This window comes from Camelina sativa, chromosome 16, assembly GCF_000633955.1.
Source record: "Camelina sativa cultivar DH55 chromosome 16, Cs, whole genome shotgun sequence".
Taxonomy (NCBI): Eukaryota; Viridiplantae; Streptophyta; class Magnoliopsida; order Brassicales; family Brassicaceae; genus Camelina; species Camelina sativa.
Window position 1 is genome coordinate 2,822,638 of NC_025700.1, and position 9,955 is coordinate 2,832,592.

At 33.0% G+C, this 9,955-nt stretch overlaps 2 protein-coding genes and 1 long non-coding RNA gene across 3 annotated transcripts in view; all 3 read left to right on the top strand.

Moving 5' to 3' along the window:
• Positions 1 to 1,957, top strand: part of LOC104753274 (WUSCHEL-related homeobox 9) — a 2,833-nt gene extending 876 nt beyond the window's left edge. Inside the window, exons 2-4 of the mRNA XM_010475550.2 lie at positions 21 to 866; positions 1,677 to 1,858; positions 1,925 to 1,957. Coding sequence (XP_010473852.1) covers positions 21 to 866; positions 1,677 to 1,858; positions 1,925 to 1,957 — 1,061 coding nt within the window. The remainder of the gene's footprint in view (positions 1 to 20; positions 867 to 1,676; positions 1,859 to 1,924) is intronic.
• LOC109129608 lies at positions 2,145 to 3,057 on the top strand. The gene is made up of 2 exons (XR_002035895.1): positions 2,145 to 2,414; positions 2,844 to 3,057. It is a non-coding gene; the product is annotated as an uncharacterized LOC109129608 (long non-coding RNA).
• On the top strand, positions 6,740 to 7,885 carry LOC104749466 (ras-related protein RABA1h-like). The gene is made up of 2 exons (XM_010471109.2): positions 6,740 to 7,048; positions 7,398 to 7,885. Exons 1-2 carry the CDS (start codon positions 6,828 to 6,830, stop codon positions 7,831 to 7,833), a joined length of 657 nt encoding a protein of 218 aa, XP_010469411.1. The 5' UTR covers positions 6,740 to 6,827; the 3' UTR covers positions 7,834 to 7,885.

Sequence of the window (9,955 nt, forward strand, 5' to 3'; positions counted from 1 at the left end):
AAAAAAAAAAAAAAAAAAAGGGTGTGAGGTGGAGAGGAGTCCAGAGCCAAAACCGAGATGGAATCCGAAGCCAGAGCAGATTCGGATACTTGAAGCAATCTTCAACTCAGGGATGGTGAATCCGCCGAGAGAGGAGATCAGGAGGATTAGGGCTCAGCTTCAAGAATACGGCCAAGTCGGTGACGCTAACGTCTTCTACTGGTTCCAAAACCGCAAGTCCCGTAGTAAACACAAACTCCGCCTCCTCCACAACCACTCTAAACACTCTCTCCCTCAATCGCAACCCCAGCCACAACCACAACAGCAACCTCTTTCCTCAGCAAACTCGGCTTCCTCTTCCTCTTCCTCCTCCTCTTCCTCCTCCAAATCCACCAAACCTCGCAAAAACAAGAACAAGAACAACACTAATCTCTCTCTGGGTAGTAGTCAAATGATGGGGACGATGTTCCCACCAGAAGCGGCCTTTCTCTTTCCGGTTTCCACCGTCGGAGGGTTTGAAGGTATCACAGTCTCATCCCAATTAGGGTTTCTCTCCGGTGATATGATCGAGCAACAAAAACCGGCTCCAACTATGGGGCCATGTACCGGACTCCTGCTGAGTGAGATCATGAACGGTAGTGTAAGTTATGGAACTCATCATCAACAACACTTGAGTGAGAAAGAAGATGAAGAAATTAGGATGAAGATGTTGCAGCAGCCACAGCCTCAGATTTGTTACGCTACTACTAGTCAACAAATAACCTGTTACAACAACAACAATAACATCATGCTTCATGTTCCTCCCACTACTTCTACTACTACTACTATTACTACTTCGCACTCTCTCGCTACTGTCCCATCAACTTCGGACCAGCTTCAAGTTCAAGGTATGATGATATCTTAAGTCATCTATCTTTTTTTAGTCATTACTTATATATGTTTATTTTTTTACTCAACAGTATAGATATTAATTGTGTGTCAACAATGGAAGGGACACATTGATCAGGATCAATCTTTTAAAGGACCTTCGTGTTTATAATAATATGTAGATGATTATTAAGTTGTATATATACCATCTCTATCTCTTTCTTGAAAATAGACTGTTTGAGGTTTACATGGTTGTTTTGTAGAGATAGTTTTAATATATACTACTAGTTATTATACTAACATGAAATAATGGGATAACCACGGCANAAGATGTTGCAGCAGCCACAGCCTCAGATTTGTTACGCTACTACTAGTCAACAAATAACCTGTTACAACAACAACAATAACATCATGCTTCATGTTCCTCCCACTACTTCTACTACTACTACTATTACTACTTCGCACTCTCTCGCTACTGTCCCATCAACTTCGGATCAGCTTCAAGTTCAAGGTATGATGATATCTAAAGTCATCTATCTTTTTTTAGTCATTACTTATATATGTTTATTTTTTTACTCAACAGTATAGATATTAATTGTGTGTCAACAATGGAAGGGACACATTGATCAGGATCAATCTTTTAAAGGACCTTCGTGTTTATAATAATATGTAGATGATTATTAAGTTGTATATATACCATCTCTATCTCTTTCTTGAAAATAGACTGTTTGAGGTTTACATGGTTGTTTTGTAGAGATAGTTTTAATATATACTACTAGTTATTATACTAACATGAAATAATGGGATAACCACGGCTAAATCGAATGCAGCGGGCGCGAGAATAAGGGTGTTCATAAATGAAATGGAGCTTGAAGTGACCCCAGGACCGTTCAATGTGAGAGATGCATTCGGGGAAGAAGTTGTGCTCATTAATTCTGCGGGTCAGCCCATTGTCACTGATGAATATGGCGTCGCTCTTCAACCTCTTCAACACGGAGCGTCATACTATCTGGTTTGTTTCCTCTCTATATTCCTTAATTTGTTATACTAATTAAGATTTGTATTCACTTCAATATAGCTAGATACTACTCTATACGTTAATAAGCTTTAGTAGAACGCGAGAATACTTAATTAATGGCTATACAATATTGGTTTATNCAACAATGGAAGGGACACATTGATCAGGATCAATCTTTTAAAGGACCTTAATTCGTGTTTATAATAATATGTAGATGATTATTAAGTTGTATATATACCATCTCTATCTCTTTCTTGAAAATAGACTGTTTGAGGTTTACATGGTTGTTTTGTAGAGATAGTTTTAATATGTACTAGTTATTATACTAACATGAAATAATGGGATAACCACGGCTAAATCGAATGCAGCGGGCGCGAGAATAAGGGTGTTCATAAATGAAATGGAGCTTGAAGTGACCCCAGGACCGTTCAATGTGAGAGATGCATTCGGGGAAGAAGTTGTGCTCATTAATTCTGCGGGTCAGCCCATTGTCACCGATGAATATGGCGTCGCTCTTCAACCTCTTCAACACGGAGCGTCATACTATCTGGTTTGTTTCCTCTCTATATTCCTTAATTAGTTATAGTACTAATTAATATCTGTATTCACTTCACTATAGCTAGATACTACTATATACGTTAATAAGCTTTAGTAGAACGAATACTTAATTAATGGCTATACAATATTGGTTTATAGAGTAGTTTATTTCTTCATTGGGATCAAAAATGGATAAATGCATGCGAGAGACATGTTGTTTGGCTCTGGTCAACATTGTTGACTCAATCTAATTTAATTACACACACACACCTTGCGCTTTAGAGCATTCATTGGTTTTTATTTTTCTTTTTTTGGCCTTCGTGTTTTTTGACTTTTGTAGTATAAATTCTAATAGTACAACATTTCGGAGGATGTGCCTGCATGTGTGTGTATATAAATTATTTATGTGATTAATTTCGAGGTCTCTTTTCTGCTTTTGCAGATCTAGTCGTGTGGGAGATTTGAGTTTGAAGAAGAAATTAAGAGCTCTCTTTCTTTCACCATCTCTCGTACGTAGGCTTAAATGTTTAGATTTTATATAAGATATGGGTTTCAGTTACCTATTGGGATGGTTTGATGTATGAGTTTCGGACAACATTCACAAAACTCTCTCGTTAGATTGTTGACCAATATAATTATATGCTGTGTGTTTCATTAATTCTTATTTCATAATTCTATAATGTTTGTGTTTCCTCATCTGAATTTTTTAGTATAATAATTTGCAACTGTTTAACAATGCGCTAATATGGGGATGAGTAATATAGAAGCTTCACATCACCCAGTGTGAAAGTAAACTAGGTCATGCGTTATGTTTAATGTTTAGACTGTGATGTAAGGTTTTACTTGCGGGAAGTAGGGAACTTTGACTTCAGTTCACGTGAGGTGATATTTCACTTTAATCCCGGGGATTAAAAACGTTACACTAATTAATATGTATTATAGTATTTTCACAATAACTATTATAAGTGTTTCAGCCATTTTATAAAAAAAGTGTAAAAATAAATTAGAAATATCAAATATGTATTACCTTATTTTGTTTTATTTTAATACGTAGGAAACGTTTTGAAAGATGATTTCATTTAAAAATAAAAATAAAAAATGTGTGAAGTGATGTTACTACAAAAACAATCGTTTCAGTTATTTCAGATAGAATTAGTACATGCATGATGCTTTGAAAATGCATATGTAATCAAATTCTAAAAAGAAACATTAAATATTAATTAGTTGAATTTTTGTTTTGTTAAAGTCTTAAAGACGTAGTTGATATTCACAGCCACGCTATCAATCTTTTCTTCCACTTGTAGTTCAGGGTTTCTATCAGTTAGGTGGTTATGTATTCAAGTAATTAATTAGCGCTATGAAATATGATTATCCAAGTAATTTTTTAAAGGTTATAAGCGTTTTATCAATATAATTAAGATAATTATCCAAATAAATATATTATATAGGTTATATGCGTTTCTCAATAGAACTAACCTTAACCAAAAATAAAATAAAAAGTTTATTCACTATAACTGTATTTAGCTGTCCACACCTAAGATATAAATGTGAATATATTACATCATAAGAAAACAATTCTTTGTTTTTTTTTTGTTACAAAGGAATAAGTAACGTATCAGAGTTAGGAAACAGAGTTTTTGACAGTCAATTGATATGATCCTTTTCTTTAAAGTTTTAACAATAAGAATAGAATTCATGATATTACTGTTACGTAATGGAGTATATTTAGTTAAAGAGAATAAAATGTGAGTAAAATAATTGTAGTTGAATGCAAAGGAGGTCTAGCAAGGTAGGACTAGGGGCTTTGTTAGATCAAATCAGATGTCAAAAGGGCATAATGAAAATGTAATATCAAATCACACAAATGTTTCTCAATAAAAAACATGGTCCTACAGTTCTACTTTCTACTGTTTAACTGTTTCCTTCATCTTGTCGCTTTGACGTTATCTTTACCCGTATGCTTATTATTTTATTTTTTTTAGATCTACAAAACAACATTTATATTCATAACAAAAAGCAGAAACTTGAATGTACTGCATGATTAATTCATCACCGCAATATCAAGAATCAGCTATATTATTTCACATATGTGCAATTTTATAATTTACCACAATGCAACATACCTATTAAAAATTTGTATACAAAACACTGAAACAGTCATATCTATTATAACTGAATACTCGTATTTTAGACTTTTAGTGCATAGCATAACACGACACCTTATTTAATTTATTTTATCGTTCTATAACAGTTTTGTCCACTGTCTACGCTGCCGTGTGCACTTAATTATTTCCCGAAGTGACAAAACTAAACCATTAACTATGTGTAATTAAAAACCAAAAAAAATCTATGTATAGTAGTAACACTGGGGGTAAAAAGCTATGTATAGTAACATAATAATATCATAGCGGAACCAAATCTATACTGTTGTGTTTAAAAAGGAACTATTGGCCTTTTTCCGAATTTAAGTAGAAAATTACGATCGCAATTTAGAAGTTGTCATAAGTTTAAAATGAGATTAAAGAGTGTAAATAGAAATCTATGAAGTGACAAGAAAGAAAAAAATAGAAAGCTAAGAAAAAGACAAACGAACAAAAAAGAAAAATAGGTCCAGAAGAGTGTTGACCAGAGGAACTGTGGATTCACCAACAAGTGGGACAAACTTTCTCTTACGTCCAAAACTGACACAACAGTATCTTAACTCTTTCTCCTCATCATGAATCATATTCATATGACACGCACTTCATGTTCACTCTCTCCTCTCTCACAGTTTGCTGTTAAATTTTCTTTTCTTTTTTCTCCTTCTTGTATAGCCTATTAATATGTTGATCGAACTGATAAATCTACTGATTTAGATCTCTTGTAATGCAAGCGCAATGTTGCGAATGGTAAGGATAAGTGGATAACATTTACGAATCTATAACTAGAGCTCATGTTGCAGTATCTTGTAGCCTCGTAGAGTAAGAATATCATGATTAAAGAAAAAAAACAGGTTTACCATTAAGTTGTAATAAATGTGAGATCCTTTTAATTCTATGTATTGTTTTTTTTTTCTGGACAAAGAGTTTGTATTGACACAGTAGTCCCAAATCCATACATTGAATTTGGGACTACTATGTAAATTTGGACAGGACCAATCTTAAAGAATCAATTGAATTTAGAGGAAACAAGTTAAACTTTTAAAGATTATAACTTGTGATATTTTTTTCACAAAAATCCATCCTTAACCATACACATTTTACTAACCAATTTTCTTTTACTTTTTCGATATATTTTTTTCTTCAATTTATATATTTTTAAAAGCGCGACGGTTTCACCTCGTTAGCCTCAAAATCATTCTTGAATTTTGATACGATAATACAATATTAACAAGTAAAACACTAGACTACAAAATCTAATAATGTGTGGTTTGAACATATTAAAAATATAACTAAACATGTTTGGTGTATGCATTCACTGAAAGTGGTTTGAACATAATTAAGGTAAGCAACATTTGGTGAAAATCATGGGCTACATTACCCAAACACAAAAAACTTTGACTAAAAAAAAATAGAGGAATAGTACTAAATCTTGTAAAACTATCTCCATCCCATATTTTTGATTGAGTATCTGTATATTAAAAAATCAAAAAAAAAATCAAAAAAAAAAAATCAAAAAAAAATATAGAAACAGTTTAGATATTGTGTCTCTGCTCAGATATTTGAGATAATATGGTAACAGACGTCAAGCCAGTTGTCATGGGATTAGATCATGTCCTTTTTCATTACTTAAAACTTAAACAAATAATTCATTTATTATAATTTTTTTTAACTCTATTATAAAATTATAAAATTAATGTTTTTTAGATATCCACATACACTATGACCTCTAAATACACCGTAGCTTGTTTTTTTTTTTGAACAACACACCGTAGCTTGTTAAAAGTGGCAAAATTAGAATAAAATTTTAGAAATTACTATTTTATGTAAAAATTATTCAAAGAACCAAATAGATCAAAAAGTTTAAATAAGGAAAAAAAAGTTTAGTAAAGAATTGCTTTAGTCAAATTTTGAATTGCGTTAGCTATATATTTTCCGTAGTTAAATGATGCATTGTAGAGAAAATTTAAGCAAAGATCATCACACAAAGATTATAGCTAGTATTATATATTTGCGAGATCATCTTGAATTATATATTTAGATTATCCCAAAATTAATATGACCAGTAAAATAGAGGACAATCCTTGATTCTCTGAATCCTCTTCTGAAATTCAGCATTCGTAAGCATTGGTCTCTTCTCCAATTTACAAAACGTCAAAAGAAAAAAAAATAGAAACCCACAAAAAGAAAAGTAACAAAACCCATCTGCAGATATTGGAATTTTAATTTCTCTGTCTTCCAAAGTTCTTGGAACGTCATAAACACGACCAAAAGGGTATTAACCAGATATGGGAGCATATAAAGCTGAAGACGATTACGATTACCTCTTCAAGGTTGTCTTAACGGGAGATTCGGGTGTCGGAAAATCAAATCTGCTATCTCGATTCACCAAAAACGACTTTAGCCACGACTCACGCTCGACCATCGGTGTAGAGTTCGCTACACGTAGCATCCAAGTCGACGACAAGATTGTCAAAGCTCAAATATGGGACACTGCTGGCCAAGAAAGGTACTCATCTAAAACTGACGGTCATTTAGTATACCGAACCTAATCAACCAAAAATTTACAGTATAAAATATCTATAGATCGACGTACGTAGTAATGCTACAAATATCATTTATTTTAAAGTGTATCTGTTATAATGTTATAAATACTGTATTAAGTTAAAAAAAAAAAAAAAAATTATCTTTGAAAACCAAAGTCGCATCAAACCCACAAAATAGTTCTGTTTAATTTTATAAAACCAAGACTTGAAAAACCCATACTAAAATGGGATTCTCCACCTCTAATAACAATTTCTGGTTACCTTTTTGCTCGATTATGTTTTTCATTTATCCTAGTGAGCATTTGCAATTAGGTATCGAGCCATCACGAGCGCTTATTACCGAGGAGCCGTTGGTGCGTTACTAGTCTACGACGTGACAAGGCACGTGACCTTCGAGAACGTTGAGAGATGGTTAAAGGAGCTAAGGGACCATACGGACGCAAACACTGTGATTATGCTTGTAGGTAACAAAGCTGACTTGTGTCACCTCAGAGCCATCTCAACGGAAGAAGTGAAAGACTTCGCGGAGAGAGAGAACACTTTCTTCATGGAGACTTCGGCACTCGAAGCTATAAATGTCGAAAACGCTTTTACGGAGGTTCTCACCCAGATTTACAGAGTCGTTAGCAAGAAGGCTCTTGATGCTGGAGATGATCCAACCACTGCTTTGCCTAAAGGACAGATGATTAACGTTGGAAGCCGAGATGATGTTTCAGCCGTCAAGAAATCGGGTTGCTGCTCAACATAGCAGAAATTAGCTTTTTCTATTTTGTCTTTATCTCTTTTGGTGTAATGGTAAGTAAGGTTACAAGATCGATTTAAATGTGAAAATACACCAATTGTTTGTAGCATATAACATGTCATTGAGAAGAAGGCTTCAAAAATCAGAGGCTATTGGTGGGCCGACATCAACAAAGCCCAACATGGGCTGTAGGCCCATATACCAATAAAGGCCCAAAACTTCAGAGTTCATTTATCATAAAGCCCATCAGATCATACAAAAAAAAAGAAGACTAAATCATTATGGCTGAGTTTATAATATCATCATCAGAACCATCACGAGCGCTTATTACCGAGCGCCCTAGACTTAAGGTTCAATCTCATTGGCTCCACGACGCTATCTAAGCATTGCATGATCTGTTGGTTACTTGGTTTACAAATGGTACATTTATATAGATGGCACTAAATGGTCATTTCGTATTTTCATACTTCTTATGTTAATTGTACTTATTTTATACTATTTTTTATCTAAGTTGGTCACACCAAAGCCAAAATTAGTCTCAACAAAATCAAAGAGTATGATAATAAAGACAATTTCTTGGATGTATGATTAAAAAGGCCCACGAGAGGTTCTGATTACAGACAACGACAGATCTTTATCCATTTTGGTAAAGTATCAACACTATCTTCACATCGATTTGTCACGTCTCTATTACCAACGCCGACGTGAAGAATCAACACGTTCGCAGGTCCCTAAAAAGCAGACCGACATGGTGGAGATATAAAGAACCAAACCGTCCGGTATGCCCGGTTCAACCATTATGAATTGGTTATACAGTACTACTAATTTTGTAATATCATGAAACAAATTTTGGGGTGGATTCTTTCTTTTTTTGTCGTCAAAAAAGAAAAAAAAAGATTGCTTTTGAAATGGATTCTGCGGTTCCCGTAAAGGTTCTATCACGGGTTGGGCTTTGGGATGTCTATTACATACACACTGATACACAACACATGAGCAAATATGATTTTGGCCGTGTTGCCTAATTTTTAGATAAATTATAACTTTAAATGGAAAATGTTTTTATAGATGGATACACACGAACACTTAATTCTTAAATCTGGTGTAGTTACATGTTATTTTCTCCACTAAAATTTAAAGTAATGGGGCAAAAAAAATGCTGGAGAAATATTTTTTTGGATCGTAGCAAACACAATAAGAGACCGACATTATGATGTTTAAGTTAAGTTCGATACGAGGTAGTTCGCTAAGATTCACATAATGATAGAATTTAGAACTTATAAGTTTCCTAAGGTTTTTTTCTTTTTTTTTGCCATACTAGTAGTATTATACAGATTATTAAAGTCACTGTTTCGACCAAATTTATTAAGATTCCCCTTTTCCATATAGGTGACCAAAAAGCTTACTTTTATATGTTTTTTTTTTATACAAACTTTTATATTCTTGATTTAGAAAGTGGATGAACCAGCTGGTGTTTTAAGAATTGGTTTATAGCATTTTCTTTCAAGAACTAAATTCTCAAAATTGTCGAAGATGTGAATCTTTTTTCATTAAGAACTTATAATAGCTTCTTATTATTTTAATTAGATATTTTCATAAATTTTGAAATAGTCTGAGTTTCACACCATTAGAAACTAGTGATAAACAATATCTACCAAATAAAAAAGTTGTTACTTGGAATAATTTATTAACTTATATTTCCTTAGTTTCAAGTTAGTTGTCGTAAAAATTTTGTTTCAAAATTACTCGTCGTTTTATGCTTTTAAAATAGATTTTTGACAAATTTTCTCTCTATATTTGTAGTTTAGTTTAGTTTATTAATTGATGATATCTGATAAAACAATACATTACCTCTAATTAAAACAATACAACAGATTGACAACAACAAACAAAAAAATCTATACAACTAATTTAAAAGGGATGGAGTATATCTTTGTAAAAGAAATAATTAGAAGTGTTAATTACTACATGAAATATCACACAAAAACATTAAAAGTTAGTTAATTTCTAAATGAAATGAAGTATTAACAAATGCTATCAAATTTTCTCATAATCAAATCAAACTAAATTTCCTTATATATTGATTGAGTTCCACTAAACTCGGTGGGGCAGACACAAATCACACTACTTT

Coding starts and splice junctions, on each gene's coding strand:
- LOC104749466 (XM_010471109.2), top strand. CDS start 6,828: ATGGGAGCATATAAAGCTGAAGACGATTACGATTACCTCTTCAAGGTT. Junction 7,049..7,397: donor GACACTGCTGGCCAAGAAAG/GTACTCATCTAA, acceptor ATTTGCAATTAG/GTATCGAGCCATCACGAGCG.